Here is a 17,423-nt window from a genome sequence, read left to right as displayed (position 1 = left end):
TTTCTCTCGGATTCAGATCCTCTAGAGTTTCTAGGGTACTCTACCAGTAGAGTTCATTAAATCTGTAACTCTTTAATGATTTAATAGTTTAGATTCTGTAGTATCGGCATTTCATTAATAATATTCTTGAAATAATAAAATAATGTTGTAAATAAAACAATTAAGATAATTGTTAATGAAATGATGACATAGCAAAATCTAAATTAAATCATTAAAGAGTGGTTAGATTTAATGAACTCTTGGTAAATGCCTAAGATCTGATCATTTTCTCTCAGGTCTATTTTATTTCTTGGGTGGCAGGAAGAAAGGAATGGTTTTTGGGTTCCTTTCCTTTCCTTAAAAAAAAAAAAAAAAAAAAAAGGCTAATTAAGGTTTTGAGTCTGTCAGATGTTAATACTTGTTTTTGGTTGCCAATAGGTGCCCTAGTGGTGTTTATGGTTATATGTTTAGGATCCTTGACATTAGCTCTATGTTTCAAATCAATTTAACATGAAGGATATTTTGTAAATATAATTTTGCTAGCCCATCTAAGTTGGCATTGTAGTGTTAGCCAATTGCACAACAGGGAAACATCTGTGCATCTTGGCTTGCCATACAACCAAAATCAAATTTAGACAGGGTTTAATGGTCAAAGAAAACAAGGTTATTAATTTGAACACCCTTTCAAAGTCCAAATAATAGGGTTTTAGTGGTTGAAGAAGAAAAAATATAAAGGCAAAAAATCCAATTCTATATTTTTTTTTTTTACTTTTTTTCATTATACACAAGAATCACGAATTTGCATCCTAGTAATGGCAAAGAATCCAATTCTAATACAAAAAATGATCTCATTTTGGCTAACTAGTCAGCCATTGGTGGCAAAGACTCGATTTTTCTTCTTCCACCGGTGAATCAATTGAGTGTCAATGTACAGACACAACACATCCCATGGCGTGAAATACAAGCCACAGTTAATTTACTACCTGTCCACACTCCAGAGGTCTAATTTCTGGACAACAATATTGACATCGGATTTAGGTCACCTTGGGGTGGACAAAGTAATTGACAATACGTGAACTCAACTTTGCACTTACAGATCACACGGTCAATTAGGTCTTCTTAGCTGCAATATGGCATGCCAAATCACAGCAGGGAAAAGAGGTATGCCCTGCCCTCTTCCAGAATTGTAAAGGTTCGCATGCCTAGCTATGCACGTCTTCTTGCATCCTTTTTGTTCATTCTTGCAAAGTTGGGGCATGAAACCAAGTTTTGTGCCTTATCTTCAAATCCTCTACCTTTTAGAAATATGAAGACTGATCATGAAGCACATTTAAGTGAGCAAGTATTCTTGCTGCCAGAGACTTCACACTACCACTTCCCCGCTGTGTTAAGTCAACTAAAGGCATTTGAGCTAATGCTCCATACTTCATTTTGAAATCAACCAGCCGGAAAATCCTTTCTAGAGCATGTATAGCCTTCTCCTGCAAGCTGGGGGAAGGGGAACCAAGAAATTTTATTATTGGTGGTATGGCATTTGCTTCTCCAAGCACCTTACTACCACTCTGCAGCCTCTCACCTTCAATTAAAGTCAACAGTGCATCTAAAGAAGCCTCACAAGCTCCAGGATCGTGTTCTCCAAGAATTCTGACAAGTGGTCTCACAGCATCAGCCTCTATAAGGCAAAATGATGACTCAATACTACATATTCCTCCATGAACTGGGCAGACAGTTTCTGGTGGAGCCGAGAAACACAAGAATCCCTTACGCTTTGGTATCAACCTGCTTAGCACAAGTGAACTCTCAGAAAATCGACAAAGAGAAATTGCAGCACGTTTTTTTGTCAAGGTAGTTCCAGACTCTAGCAACTGTACCAAAAGAGGTATGATACCAGTTCCAGCTGCACTCTTTTGCCATTCCAAGTTTGTTGGCACAACGAAACGACATATGGCTCCAACAGCATTCTCTATCAATTGATTTTTATAGGGATTATTCTGCTTGCCATTATGGAGATGGCTGAAAATTATTGGAAGTGCCCCAGCATCCAGAAGCCACTGAGTGATCTGGGTTAATTCTGGAAGGTTAGAGACAATTCCCATCACAGAAGCAATCTCTTCTTCGTCTTTAGAAGACTTGATGATCTTGAGTAAAGTCTCAATGCATTTCTGATTTACATGCTCCACCAGGGTGACTTCATCACCGCCTTCTGACAAGCAACAGAATAGTTTTACAGCATTTGCTCGTACACACAGGTCATCATGCTCACACAACTGAACCAATACTTGCACAGCTGCACACTATAAATGTAAACAAACTAGTTAGGGTATCTCACAGAATTTACAACATCAAGAACAAGCTACCATTTGGTAACGGTATAATCCAGACGAATAATGGGATAAATAAAATAACAGAAATAAAACAAAATCCTCAAAGTCAAGTAAAGGAGCATGTCATTCTCCATCTTCACAAAAAAACTGATAGCATCTCCCCTAAATATAAAATTCTAATAAATGACAAATTTATCTGCTTGAATAGAAAGATGATATATAAAACGAGCTTTATTTATTTATTTATTTTTAAATACATGTTTCATAAAAAGGTTAATACATATTTGAAATTTAAATTAACACATCAAGAAAAAAAAAAGTTTGTAATTTGTTTTTATTTTATTTTATTATATTTCATATCATAATATAAATCGTGAGGCTTTTACTTTTCAACAGTATTTTTTTAAAAAGTATTAAATTATTACAATCAATAGTTAAGTTGTTCAAAGTCTTAGGAGTATGTTAACAACCCAACTAGTTCAAACTTTTTGGAGCATTTTGTTTTTTGGGAAAGTCACAACAATTGGCGTGGAGGATTTGCACCTTGGACATTTCTGTTGGAAACGGTAGAAGGTGTCAATTGAGTTACAAGACTCTTGGTAAACTTTTAAGGGTACGTTAACAATAAAAAAAAATACTAACATTTTATAAATGTCACAATCAACAAGCCTAACAGAGCATGTTACCCACCAAGTAGTTCAAAGTTTTCAGGAGTCAGGGTTAAGAAAGTTTGCAAACACTAATGGTTGATATCGGCAATAACAATAAACTTTTCAGGAGCCATGGTTAACAACCAAGTAGTTGATAGTGTCAATAACAATAAAGAATGCATGTCATTGCATTACGAGAGAAAGCATTACAAGAAAGAGCTTCAATTTATGTCATGTCACCTAGACAAACCACCTAATTTTCTGTATGACACTCAGCAACTGGTGGAAACTAGACAATTCTAGTCACCAAAGCCTGCCAGTAGTTGGCTGAATGCAACGGTGAAGCCAGGATTTGACTTGGGGGGGAGGTGGGATTTATACTTGACACACATATACACATTTGATACCCTCCCTCTCTCTCTCTCTCTCTCTCTCTCTCTCTCTCTCTCTCTCTCTCTATATATATATATATATATCATAGGAGGCAATTTGGAAAACAAAAGGCCAATCATGTGAATACTAAGTGATATTTTAATGCAAGAAAACCCAAAAAAGTGATAGCATATTTGTTATACTGTGTTTATCTGTTAGTATTGTTTTACACATGAAAATACTTTTTTTTTCCAAGTGTTTAAAAATCATATTTCTATATATGATTTACAAGGATTTCTGGCAACTAGATAAGACCCAAGTACAACTTACCTAAATTTATGTTAGTTTGGTTAGTTTGATAGTTTAATAATATTCAAATTATAAAAGCTTTAAAACTATCATGGACATCTTTGCACCTTGAATTTCTAAGTTTAATCAAAAAATAAAATAAAAACAGTGAAGTTGTTATGCAATAATCCCCACAATTAATTGCTTTACACAAATTTTTTTTTTTTTCAATTTTATTTAATACCTCTTATTTCTTTATTTCCCCTTTCTCCTATCCTTGTTTTCCATTTATAGATCTTGAAGCTTAATATATATTGATAAAGTAGGAATTAAAAAAAAAAAAAAAAGTTTGAAGTATGAAAAGGATAACTCTTTAGATATGATATAAAAATAAATGCAAGAGGAAATCTATTACGAAAAAAAAAATCACATATTGAAAAATGATGTTTTCACCCATAATGGGCCTTAACTACCAATTTTATTAATTTACCAATTAATAATTCCAAGCAGTTAATTAATCAAGTTCAAGCACATCATGGATAAAAGAATTCATAACAGAAAAGAACAAACACTCAAGAACACAAAGATAAGGATTTGTTCACGAAGTGAAAACCCAATCGGAAAGAAATACTCCGAGGCCAAATCCAACTCGCCAAATCCACTATAAAGTATGTTGCGATACAAACTAACTTACTAGACCTCCATTACAAGTAAAAGGCACTATTGAACCAGCCTTTAGTCTGATTCACTGATTCAGTGCCGCAAGTCAATCGCTGACTGCCAAACCAATTTTTTGGTTACTTCAAAGCCACTTGAAGATTTTCCAATGTCTCTGTGGTTTCACAACAGCACTCCTAGTCTCCTACAACACAGGTGGTGATCTTGTATTTGGGTGGTAAAGTCTCCTCTCAAGTATAAGACAACTGGAGAGAGTGAAAGACAATTTGGCTTTGGTACGGTTTTCTCAATGAGATTTGTGGCTATCTTTCTATATTTTTATATTAGGGTTATTTTTTTATTCTTATAAGGTGTAGAGTTTGAGGTTTGAAACGCTACACAGACACATGAAAACTAAGTTGGGTGGCTTTCCTTAACAAGTTTGCTTGACCAAACATCAGGCGGAACTTTTTGTTTGACAAATTTTTGAACTGCTTCATTTCACTCAACCAACCTTGATTTCTATTAACTGAGATTCTCCAAAACTTGCACAACGACAACTTTCATCTGACTACAGCCTCACTCACACCAACCAATCACAAATGAGCTTAAATAACAATTACAAAGAAAGTTTTGCAATGATTACAACCAAATTTGTCATGAAATTAGCCAACACCAAAAATACCTAACACACACACAACTAAAGATTATTGGGTGAGGCAGGGGGGACAATAGCCTCCCCCCAAGCCTCCCAAGCTCTGCCATTTCTTGTGCACTTATAATCGGAGTTGGCTTAGCTTGGTCCGGCTTATTGTACAGATCATGATACTCATATGCTTGGCCTCACGTTATTCAGTTTTCATTTTATCAATTTTAGGACGAACTTTTTCCTTCCGAGAAAACTTTAAGGTGGGACCATTTCCTTAATGGCCTTCTGAAACTTGGCACTTTCACTGCCAACATTTCCTTAGAATGGCCAGCCTTTGGAAGTATCCCACCTTTTCATAGAAATAAAAACATGTTTCCAATAAGATGAATACCTGTGATAACTTTGTCTTGATAATTGAAGCAGAGGGGGATTGGCACAAGGCCTGGAAGGTTTGGATAATGCTTTGTTGTATTTCAGGCCCTGTCAAGTTGATTAAAGAGAATAGCATGAGAATATCTTCATCAGATTCCAACAATGAAACCGGAATCTGGCTAGATTCTTGAGACACGGTTGATAAAGCTAGGTGCATAATTGTGCCAGCTGCATGTTCACGTAGGCTAGAACATGATGTGCTATGATTGAAGAGACTGTCAAGTAATGGGCGCACTGCAGCTTCTTTAATCATTTGCAGGCCGTTTTTTGGTAAACTTGAGAGGTTCCGAAGAGCTTTAGCAGCTACATTTTTCATGTGAGTGTCACCATGCGAGACAAAGTGAAGAAGTGGGCCTAGCACACCCCCTTCAAATAAAGACTCTTTATTATGGTCAGTCAATTCCATTTCTGCCAAAGTTGTTGCCATAGTCAATTTAACATCCTCTGGTCCTGCATAATCAAATGACACCAAGTTATAGCATAACTGTGTTTCTTTATACATAAGCCCAAGCCTTCAACGACACAAATGAATCAAAGATGCAAATTACAAATAGTCACCAAAATTCAACTCCATATACCCATAACCAAATATTTTTGCAAAATTGATAGTCCTAATTTAAAATTTCTTAAACCTTATTCTATTGGTTTTCTAATAAATTAATGAAAATTAACTCTGTCAAGGATTTTGTGAAAAGCCAGGATTTTTTAATTACTGTGAAATTGAATACATGATTTCTGGGTTTAAAATTGTGTCTTCAATACAGGATTTGTGCATTTTCACCGTTGACATGGCCAAGCTCACATGGCTGAATTTAAGAAAGTCCATGTGGAGACACAATGTCAGTCGTTTTGCTGAAATCTTCAGTTCAGAACATGATTTCAGCAAAACTACTGAAATCATAAAATTTATGCTTTCAACTTTAGTTTCAGCACAAAATAATCGTGTCTCGAATTCATGTCATCCTTTAAATTTTGAAAACAGTGCCAATACAACAAGAACTTTAAATCTTAGCTGGAATGCTTACTTTGATGACCTACCACTGGTCCATTGCTCTCCAGCCTCCAAGCTTCACTCTCCCCCAACACCACACCACTCTATCACCTCCATTATCACTTCTCACCCCAATCATTGCCTCCGTTTTACTAGGACATTGTCCTTCTGGCTTGGAGACCAGAAAATTGAAGAAATTTCCCTCTAGAGTCTCAATATCAAGGTCAAAGCACCTGTTTTAATAGTTTATGTGCTTAGGACTTAAGTTGATGTGGGAAGTGCAAGGAAAGATTTATTTTAATTTAGTCTTCTTTGATTTGGGTCAATTCTATTTGTATTGGTCAATTGTATTTTATTTTAGGTATTAGTAGTAATTAGGCTATTAGTATTTTATTTTCTAGAGTCAAGGTTATTTTTGTAATTCGAATTATTCAATAATTGGGATTTCTCAAATCATTTAGAATTAGGGAGATTGAGGAAGATAAGATATGCTGGAAACCTGATAAGAAAAAGGGCTTTAAGGTTGGTACCTATTACCATCTTTTGCATGTTGCTGCTACCACCAGTGAGCAGTCCTTTCCTTGGAAAATCATATGGAGATCAAAAGCCCCTCCAAGAGTAGCCTTCTTTGTATGGAATGCAGTTTTGGGTAAAATTTTGATAATTGACAACTTAAGGAAGAGGAATATAAGAATTTCAGATTGGTGCTGTATGTGCAAATTCGATGGTGAATCTGTTTGATCACCTTTTGACTCATTGCCCTATTGCTTCGGATTTGTGTTACAAGATTTTGGTTTTGTTTGGAGTTTCATGGGTGATGCAAAATCTATTGTTGAGCTTTGCTTGTTGGGAAGGTCGTTTTCGTTGTCATCAAAATGGTCATATATGAATGGTTATATCCCATTGTTTAATGTGGTGCATCCAAAGGGAAAGGAATAGTAGGAGTTTTGAAGACATCGAAAGTTCTATGCATGATCTTAAGTTGTTCTTTTTAGAACTCTTTCGGATTGGCTGTCAGCCACGAGGAATCTCTCTTTATAGCCTATTATTGACTTGTTAGATTTATGCAATTTTTGTAATTGATTGTCTACCCCAGTATAGCTACTCAGACGACTCATTTTTCTGATTTATATAATCTTATTATTTATATTTAAAAAAAAAAAAAAGGTTTCCTAAGTCAATTAAAATTAGGGTTTTCCCACGAAAGCTATAATAAGGGGTATGGTAGTCTATATAAGCATAGTATTGTACTCCTATGGAGATGAGATTATTTTGATGTAAATAAAGTTTTTCTTGAAATTGAATGTCCCAATGGTCTGGACTGGTGTTGAATCTAGCCATAATGCAGAACGGAAATGCAATAGGCTAGGTCTCATTCTAGCTTAACGAAGTCTTGACGAATCAAGAAAATTGTCTAAAATCCACCAGAAATTTGAGAAATATTCAGAGATATTTTATTTCAGTCTACTGAAAAGCAGTCTAGAAAAGTACATATTTATGGGAACCCTTTAAGGTTTCAATTAGGCTTCCTTGAAAGTAAAAATTAAAAAATACCCTTAAATTTCCTATGACATCCTGAAAGACTACATTACCCCAAAGAAAATAGATAAAATGAAATAACCAAAGTAGGAAGCATAGATCATTTGGGGTGCCATATCTGTGTCGGACACGCATCGGACACTTGACACTCCTTGGATACTTCTACATGGGTGTTCCAGTTGTGTCTTTTTATAATAAAAAAAAATGCAGGACACAACCGGGACATGAGAACAAGAGAAATTGAATACCATTTCACAAAACAAAGAGAACATTCATGCTTTGAATAATAATATTGCATTTAAAAATTAAGAAACATCCTGATCCTTGATTTGTATTCTAAATTCTGAATATACTTTAATAGTTACGAATTGCTTTATTATCCATTATTACTCCTAATTTAATAAAAAATAAATGATTAATAATATATAGAAATAAAATATTAATTATATCTCTTAAATTGATAGATGTTTAATATTATATGAAAAACAAATGCTTAACCATATATAAAAATTTAAATGAAAATATATTTAATAATTAATTAATATACGTATCCCCACAGTACCCATGTCTTACTTTTTCAAAAATTGTGTCACTGCACCTATGTCTGTATCCGTGTGTTGATACCCATTTTCACAATACATTATGATCCAATCGAGCCCAACCTCGTTGTGGGCCTAATTCATGTGTATATTATATTTTATTCTTTTAAACATGGCCTAAGCCCGTGTTACATATTGGGAAAATTGAGGAAGTGTGGTTTGGAGGGTATAGGTCAGTTTCTTTTGAACCTTTTGCATGAGCCCAGCATGCGTGCTACCAAGTAGGCAAGAAACACTGGTAGCACCTGAAGCTCATAGAGGAGGTCTTGTACCCGAAATTTCCACCCCAAAAGAGCTTTTATGCTTTGGCTGACTGTGGCCCAACTTTTCTGCTCTACATTTTTTTTTTTTTTTTGCCTAAAACACATAGCTGAACCTAAGTGGCTAGCCTTGTCTGCTACAACAACCAAATGCAAACTCCAAGGAGCTACTATGTCTAGGAAACATCAGCTCATGAATTTAAGCCACTTCATTTCCCAAATTATGCAAAAAGAAAGCCAACCCTCTTACCCAATTAAAGCAAATCTGACCATAACCTCTTTGATTCAAACCTTGGGGTTCAAAGCCTCTTTTTATTGACCAAAGCAGTTACTTAGAGCACCCTAAACTCAATATAAAAGGCCCCGATCAGATTCAAAAGCAACCATGTTTTATTCTTAGAAGCTAAAACTTTAGAGCAAAAGCCCATTTAGCCAACTAACAATCTCACAATTTGGAAGCTAGGGGGTGGATATGGATACAGGGAAACTTTTCCTCTCTTTTTCAAAACCTTTCTCAATTTCTTCTTCTCACTAACTGTGGGTCGAAGTTTCAGACCTCTGTTGTTTTTATGCATTTTTCAACATTTTTGTTATTGACATTTTGATTTCTCTCTTGTTAAAACACCATTAGCTTTTATTTACTAAATATTGGAATTTTGGACTTGACACTCCAAAAATAATCACTTCTAAAGAACCCAAGGGAGATTTGGGCCGTTCTCGCATTTTTGACCCTTGTCGCAAAAACGTCTCCGACACCATGAAAATGCTTCCTAAACTTAGTTCTAAAAATAAGCAATAACAACAAAAATTATTTAATTACACGTCCTTATGCCTTGACTTCTGAATATCCTGCTTCTCAAGAAAATCCAAGGACATTTGTTCTATCCATCACTTTGATAGGGAGATGAATGTGGCTAAGTAGGCAATTACCATTGTCTATGATCAAGTTCCAAACTTTTTGTTGGACTGAACACTGTGAATGGAAAATTCTATGATGCTGTGATGGATCTTCCTATTTGCTGGATTGACCACAGTGAATGGAAAATGCTATGATGCTGTGACAGCTCCTCCTACTTTGGAGTCAGGAGTTTACAGTCTACACCACACAGGAATTCACCCTCTTTGTCCGCAATTTCAGCATCTAGCAAATTATCATCACCATAACCCTCTTCTCCTAATTCTCCACCATATTCATCTGCATGATTTGCAAGATGTACAGGCTTACATGCTAGACATGCATTCGAACTATGACTGGGCTCATCACACCGGTAGCAATGTTTTGCAGTAGGCCTGGTACAAGGGTTCTTAGCAGCATCCCTATTATTTACCCCACCAGTCTGCCTTGGAACAGTTCTAGTGCTACCTTCAGTTCCTCGCCTCCTTACATCTTATGAGCAAATTGGATCTTCCACAAGTTGTTTCTCATTTTCAAAATTATTATGAGGCAATTTAGAAGGACCCCGCTTGGAATTTTTTAGTTCAACTTGGTCAATGCCATTAACCTTTCTGCCTTTGACGCCAAATTATGAGCCTCATCTACTGTCCAAATAGGCTGCAAGTCCATCTTCTCTTGAATTGAGAACTTTAAGCTGTTAATATATCAAAAATACATATATCACACTATCTGTTGCCACCTCCGATAATTCACAGCATGCTGCCAGGCAAAGAATTTCCGTTTATTCAGCAACAGATCAAACACCTTGCATACAATTCTGATATTGCTAAAACAGGTTTTGCTCATAAACAGGAGGCAAAAATCTACCCTTCAATAATTTTCTCATCCTCCCCATGTCCTCACTAGCCCCTTTTCCTTGCCACTAACGATTATTTTGTATATGATCCCACCAAATAGAAGCTCCACCTTTCAATCAGTATGCTACAGGTTTGACCTGCTTCTCATCCAGTACATCCAGCATCTCAAAAAAATTTCGACTTTGTAGATCAAATCAAGGACTCAATATCAAGAGTCCCACTGAAACTAGGAATATCGACCTTGAGAGAATAATCCTCAGCCTCCCTATTACGTCATGCCTCCCTTTGATACCCTTTGTATCCTCCATCTCCATCTTCAGAATCATCTGCATAGGCTAGTGGCCTACAGTGATTGACATGACCCTATTGACCACCAACTAGACCACGAGCATTGAACCTGGCACCATCGTCCTTGTTACCTTCGCGGTTCCTATTGGCATTAAGTCTCATAGCAGCTAGCATATCACGAATCTCTTAGCTCTTAGATACTCTATTGTGGAGCCTGGAGTGCATCCCAAATGGCTTGTACCCCTTGCTATCCTTCAACACGGTTGTTACACTTGCACTGGTTGTTTGCCATACCAGATCGCTGAGAAGCTCTGATACCACCTAACGCAGAATAGAAATGTAATAGGCTAGATCTCGTTCTAGCTTAACGAAGTCTTGATGAATCAAGAAACTTAAGCCTAAAATCCACCAGAAATTTGAGAAATTCTCAGAGAAGTACTTTATTTCAGCGTACTGAAAACCAGTTTAGAAAAGCACATATTTATAGGAGCCCTTTCGGGTTTCAATTAGGCTTCCCTAAATATCAAAATTACAAAAATACCCTTAAATTGCCTACGACATAAAAAAAAAAAACTAAATTACCTCAAATTAAAGAACTAAACTTAGGTATGAAAATAAGCAATAACAACAAAAATTATTTAATTGCACGCCCCTCTGCCTTGATTTCTGAATATTCTACTTCTCAAGAAAATCCAGTGACACTTGTTCTACATCAAGCCAGTCGTAGGTGCTAACTCCTAGAAATTTGCTTTTGCTTTTTCTTGGTGCTGACTCTAAGTTAGCTTGGGTGCTAATTCCTAGGTTCTCTATCTTTATTTTTCTTGTTCTTTACTTTTCATGTTGCATTGTTTTGATTTATCCTATGTCTTAGGTGCTTCTACCTTGATATCTAGAGGAATTTTCTTCAATTTTCTCATCATCTCAGAAGGACGACATCATAGCAAAGTAGAGGCAATGGTTGGAGTGAGAAGAGATAATGGGCGGAGATAAAGTGGTGGGGGATTGAGGGTTGGAGGCCAAAAGAGCAAGAGAGGGGATTTTGGGCCATCAAAAAAAGGTTTCCAGCTAAGATTTAAAGTTCTCATTGTATTGGCATTGTTTCCAAAATTTTAAAGACATGATTTCAATAGATTACTGAAATTGTTCAGCAAACAAGACATGATTTCCATATGAAAGGAATTTTTAAAATTGGCCAGATCAGCCAGAAATCATGTATCCAAACTGTTATATTTTACTAACTTTGAAAAGTGCTGTATGTTCACAAATAGTTTTTCAAAAATGATATTTTCTCACAAAAGCCCTTACTTTGTCTGTTTTCAAGAGGTCACTACAGTTCCAACTATAGCACAACTGGTTTCTTTTGAAAGTTGGATCACTCTAGGCAACAATACAAATGAGAAATGAAAGTAGAGATCTTATTAGCTATATACCATATGATTCCCTTCAGAAAAAGCCTTCTTTTTCTTTTTTTTGCTTAAGTTTTGAACTTAATACTTTATTTCATATCATGATTGACAATTAACTACAATAACTTGAATCTTATAATAACTCATAAGAGTGCAAGCAACACAGAATAACCAAAAGTGATGGATAAATTGGGTCTTTGTCAACCATCTAGTCATGCTCTACTTGGTTTCATTATTTCCTCGAAACTGTCCTTTTCATTAGATGGTTCTCTCTCTCTCTCTCTCTCTCTCTCTCTCTATATATATATATATATATATACACATATGGGTGTTTTATTTCACAACTTTTCAAAACTAAGATGGATAACTATAATAGAAGGTGCTTAAAATAAAGGAAATGGTAGATTAAACTGTAACCTGGCTAGAATAGGGAAGATTCTTGACAAACCAACACAACATGAAATTGAATTAGGAAAAAAATAAATAAAAAGTACCTGTGGAGAGACGCTGCAGCAAATGTCTAAAATAATTTGCTTTTGCCATCTGTATGATATTCAGGTCAGAGAATGAGAGATTCTCCAAGAGTGCCTGAGCATCTCTGGCAGCTTGACTGTCATCACTGCTAGACATAGTCACCAATAGCAAGATGCAACCTTGGACGTTTCCAATGCAGTCTCTTGCCAAATGACATTTTGATAATTCCAATAGTAATTCCACTGCTAACTTTCTTTCACCAACACGACGTCCAAGAGATCGAACAATAGATTCAATTGCATTATCAGCTTTTACAATTCTTTCCTGCATTTATTTATTCAGTTTTTGAGAAAAGTAAGATCTATGAAAAGCTTCCAAATTTCTAATATGAATCTATATTACAGCACAAGGGCATGGGCACATCTAGACCCATAGTGAAGTAAATTAGGCTTGCGGTTATGAGAGTTACAACCCCCCCCCCCCCCAAAAAAAAGTCAGCAATAATTTGCCAATAGCAATCTATCAAGTATCCAAATTTACTACAATGTTAAACTATTGGACCCAATTCACATACTTATGGATCCAATATAGAAATAAAAGTGTTCATTAACAATTACATTATCTGATATTCCTATATATAAATCTAATATATTCTTAGCATGCATGATCAAGTAACTAATAGACTTATCAAAACTGGGTTTTTCAGAAGTTACTATGTCCAATCAGACAGAATCCAACTCCTTAATGACTTATAAATAACCCAGTTTTAATGAGAAGGGCAAGACTTATATACAGTACTTAGGTGTTGTTCCTTAGGTTCCCCGTTAAAATTCTATCATGTGGATTTTTTCTCATGAGATCGAAGTGCATTTTTTAGTTAAGTAGCCACATGACTGAATCTTAAAAGAGGAACCTAAGGAACAACACCTGAGGTACTGTATCTAAGTTTTGTCCTAATGTGAGAATATAGTTAACTATTGTACTTCATTAATAGACAAGAAAGGAAGGGGAAAAACCAATACCATTTAAATTAAATATAGACACACCTTAGCATCATCACTATCCTTTGCCAAAATGCAGAGGATGAGAAGAGCACGATTCCTTATTTCACGATTTTTGGCAAGAAGTTGAATGAGAGTTGGTACATAGTCCTCCAATATTACCCATTCCCTATGCAAGTCTCTTTGTTCACAGAGTTCCTGCAGCTGTTCCAGGCTTTGAAGTACTTCTTCCTCTTCTTCAGAATTGAGTTTTGGTTTGATAGAACCAATTGTAATCATAGTGTTTCTATCCTTCCATTCTTCTATTGATTGCCGCAAAGTTCTGTTAGGCCGTAAAATTGATGTGTTCAAAGAGGTCATGGTCAGAGGACACAGTTTATTCCCATCGGCAAACCACTTTTCAATTGCCCTTCTCTCAAATGTCTGTCCTGAAGAAGTTTCCACAGGGTCCTCCATAACATCACGGGTGATTGGGCAGTAAAATGACTGAAGAGGTTCCAATGGTTGACTACCTAAAGATTTCCGCTTGCTAAAATGCTTAATTTCTTTCTCCCTTGGAGAGGAAGTAGCATCAGCCCTTTCTAATAAAGCCATTATCTGATCCATTTGTATAGCTTCTGCCTCATCCTTCCTCAGCCGTGTACTTTCTATCTCATTTTTGAATTCTTCAAATTCCTTCTTCAATGCTGATCTCTCAGTTGGGATTCCAACAGCTTCTGCTATGAGAACCAGCAAATTATTGGCATAGGAACGATCAACATTCCTTTCCTGTATTCCTGACTCAATTTTCTCCAAAATCTCTTCTTCTGCCATAGCTGCCCTAAACTCAGCTCTCTGCATTTTGTCACAAAGCTCTCCAATCTCTTCACTAATGCCAGATGTAAGATCCAAAGAGGCCAAAGGAATAAGATCTAATGCCCGGCTGATCTCTTTCACAGTGTCCTCTAAGCGCTTAACTATTGTCCGGCAATTCATTAAGAGATAGACCTTATTTCTCTTGCTGCACTCCAGAGTCAGCTGTTTTGCAGCTCTTATTTCTCGGTTGAGAATCTCGATAGCATTGTTTAAGCTCTCAGAATCGCTAACATTTTTCCTATTCAGCTCTTTCAATATAGGAATAATCCTTTCCAAGTAAGTTGCAAGTTCCTTAAAACATTCCTTCTTAACAAGGACATCATTGGCAGCAAGTACAATCTCGAGAATGACCTCCACTGTCTGAGCAACGGCTTCTCCAGCCGGACCACATGAGGCACTAGTGGCCATGTCTAGTGTCATCATATTGCAACCAAATAAAGTTAGGAAGTAAAATCCTCTGTTCCCATGAGATAAAAACACTAACTAAAGATGTCAGAGAACAGGTCGCAGAACAACAACCCAGGTCTTTTGATACAGAACAGAACAGCATTCATACCCGTATCACCCTTCTGATATTTTCCCTTATAATGCCTACCTACAATATCAATTTGGAATAAGTCATTCAGTTATTAGCTTAGTACTTTCTATATGAGATTGATGATAAATTTGGCATATAATCAAAATAGAGATACAGCCAGGCCCATTTGAATTGGAAAGCAAAAGCACATAAAAATTTCAACCTCATGGTAATTTTGCATTTGATTGCCTAGAAAAATAAATCAAAATAGGACCTGGATTTGACATTCTTATACATTATGAAAATTGAAAGCTCCCACTCAATGCGCTTAGTCCAACTCTTGGGCTTCATTTAAGTTAATTTTCTATTCTTAGAAGAAAAAAAAAACACCAAAATATTTCACTTGTCTCACCAGAAGTGTTTATTTATTTTCATTTCCAAGAAAAGGAAAAAAAAAAAAAAAAAACCCAAAATCCAAAAAGTAAGGCACACGCCAAATAGAAAAGAAGAATCTATAACTTAATCTAAATGAGTGTTCTTTTCCAACATGTTCTTGGTCACCACAACAAAAATACTTAACAAAACAATTCTAAATATGTAGTTCCAGTTTTAGATACCCAAAGAAAAATAAAAAAATCATTATGTAGAGCAGCGTGGACTTGAAGTAATGACAGATAGTGTACGTACACAAGTGTGGGTATTCTAGTCCCAATCGAACAAAGATAGCCAAAGAACAACAAAGGTTCAGTTTTCAGCTTCTTCCTGTAATTGGGAGCTAAAAAATACAATTCAAAAGGAACCCAACAAAGAAGAAGGAATCAACAACGTAAGACTTGTTATATATATATATATAGTCAACAAAGTCTTCACTGATAAAAAAAGATAAGAGAGAAAGAGACAAACCTGAGAAAAAGTTAATGCCCATTAAAATTCACAAAAGGCAAAGATTGTTTCAGTCAAATTTCCAGACGAAAAAAAATGAGATGGGATTTCTGAAAAAACTGTGATTTTGTCTTCTGGAAGAGACTCGTGTAGTTGCCCATCCAGACGACACAGAGAGAGAGAGAGAGAGAGAGAGAGAGAGACAGAGAGACCTCTAAAATTAATAGAGAGAAATTTATTTATTTTTGAAATATTCAATTATTAGAAGAGTACTAAATTGCTCTCTTTCTTTCTTTTCTCCTCTTTTTTTTTTTATTAAAAAAATAAAAACATTAAATTTCTTACTTTGAAAAGTTGTTTTTTTTTTTTTGGTTTCCCACCGTGTATACTTTGAAAAGTTCTCATCTCCTCTAGTCTTTGCCCCCGTTTTTTCAAAGGTTTTCTTTCTCTCAGCCGTTTGCCTTGACCCTGCTGTGGGTCACCCCTGAAAACCGACCTCCAAAAAAAAAAAAAAAAAATTATGGGTTTTGGATTTAAAAGTTATAGAGCAACTTGGTGCAAAGTCTTGCAAAATACAAAAAAAAATATTTTATTTTATATATTTTGACCAAAAAACACTTACATTGAGTGTAAAATTGTGCATAAATGTACAAGTACTATAGTAACCGTGCATATATGCATGATTACTGTAGTTTATGCATTTAATATTTTAGTATTTTTTGATAGTATTAGGTCTATGAGGGAGAGGGGTAGTGAGTGAGAAAATAATAAAAAATTATAAAAGAATGAATATTTTATTGAATAAATGTGTAGAATTAATAGATTGATATAGGTGTTTTGTAAAAATAGGTATGTAAAATAGAAAAAATAGTTTTTTTGTGCAAAATAGATGGAAAATTTACAATAACTAATGTGATTATTCGTAGCCGATATTTTACATGTATTTTTTAAATAAATCATACAATTTATTTAAAAGTATATGTGAATGATTTTGGCATAGATCACATGGTTGGTGAGAGGTGTCTTCTTTAGGTTTAAAAATAAACCTTTTTCAATGATTAAAGTGTTTGAAGAGCCTTGAACTTGTACTGAATATTGGAAGAGACAAATCTATATAATGCATGCTTGTGTCATGCCACAACATGGGGGAAAAGTAAGGTGTAGGTTCTTGGATTAGTGCTACATTTGGCTTTTAAGTACACTCAATCATGATGTTATTTAGTGGGTTTCAATTAGCTCAATTAGTAAAATCTTTGATCATTAAATAAGAAATTATAGGGTTTAATCCATGTCTAAACAAAAAACTTATTGATATTTGGATCTTATGTAAAAAGGCAAAAATCACAGAAGTAGACACCATAAGTTGAAACTCTATAATAAAAAAATCGTATTTTTATCATGGACGGCTCCACTTGGAGCCTAGAGGGTTCAAATGAACTCCTTGCTAGCCAAAAAAAAATAAAAAAAAATAAAATCTTGAACACCTTGATCATGGATTTTTTTTATAC

The 17,423-nt window shown here is 35.4% G+C and overlaps 1 protein-coding gene across 5 annotated transcripts; it reads right to left on the bottom strand.

Moving 5' to 3' along the window:
• Window positions 1-709: 709 nt before the first annotated feature.
• LOC142640460 (U-box domain-containing protein 24-like) lies at window positions 710-16,125 on the bottom strand. Of its 5 annotated transcripts, none has more exons than XM_075814569.1 (6): window positions 15,937-16,125; window positions 15,721-15,808; window positions 13,707-15,107; window positions 12,681-12,984; window positions 5,311-5,801; window positions 710-2,273 (listed from the first exon to the last, which is right to left on the bottom strand). In XM_075814569.1, the coding sequence occupies exons 3-6, from the start codon at window positions 14,937-14,939 to the stop codon at window positions 1,278-1,280; spliced, it is 3,024 nt and encodes a 1,007-aa protein (XP_075670684.1). In that variant the 5' UTR covers window positions 14,940-15,107; window positions 15,721-15,808; window positions 15,937-16,125; the 3' UTR covers window positions 710-1,277. The 5 variants fall into 5 exon arrangements, with proteins under 5 accessions (XP_075670684.1, XP_075670681.1, XP_075670682.1 ...); XM_075814566.1 differs by having other exon boundaries at window positions 13,707-15,111; window positions 15,937-16,113; XM_075814567.1 differs by having other exon boundaries at window positions 13,707-15,111; window positions 15,721-15,795; window positions 15,937-16,113.
• Window positions 16,126-17,423: the final 1,298 nt, after the last annotated feature.

This window comes from Castanea sativa, chromosome 6 (assembly GCF_040712315.1).
Source record: "Castanea sativa cultivar Marrone di Chiusa Pesio chromosome 6, ASM4071231v1".
Taxonomy (NCBI): domain Eukaryota; kingdom Viridiplantae; phylum Streptophyta; class Magnoliopsida; order Fagales; family Fagaceae; genus Castanea; species Castanea sativa.
The sequence above is the reverse complement of the archived record's forward strand: the minus strand, read 5'-3'. Positions and strand labels throughout refer to the sequence as shown.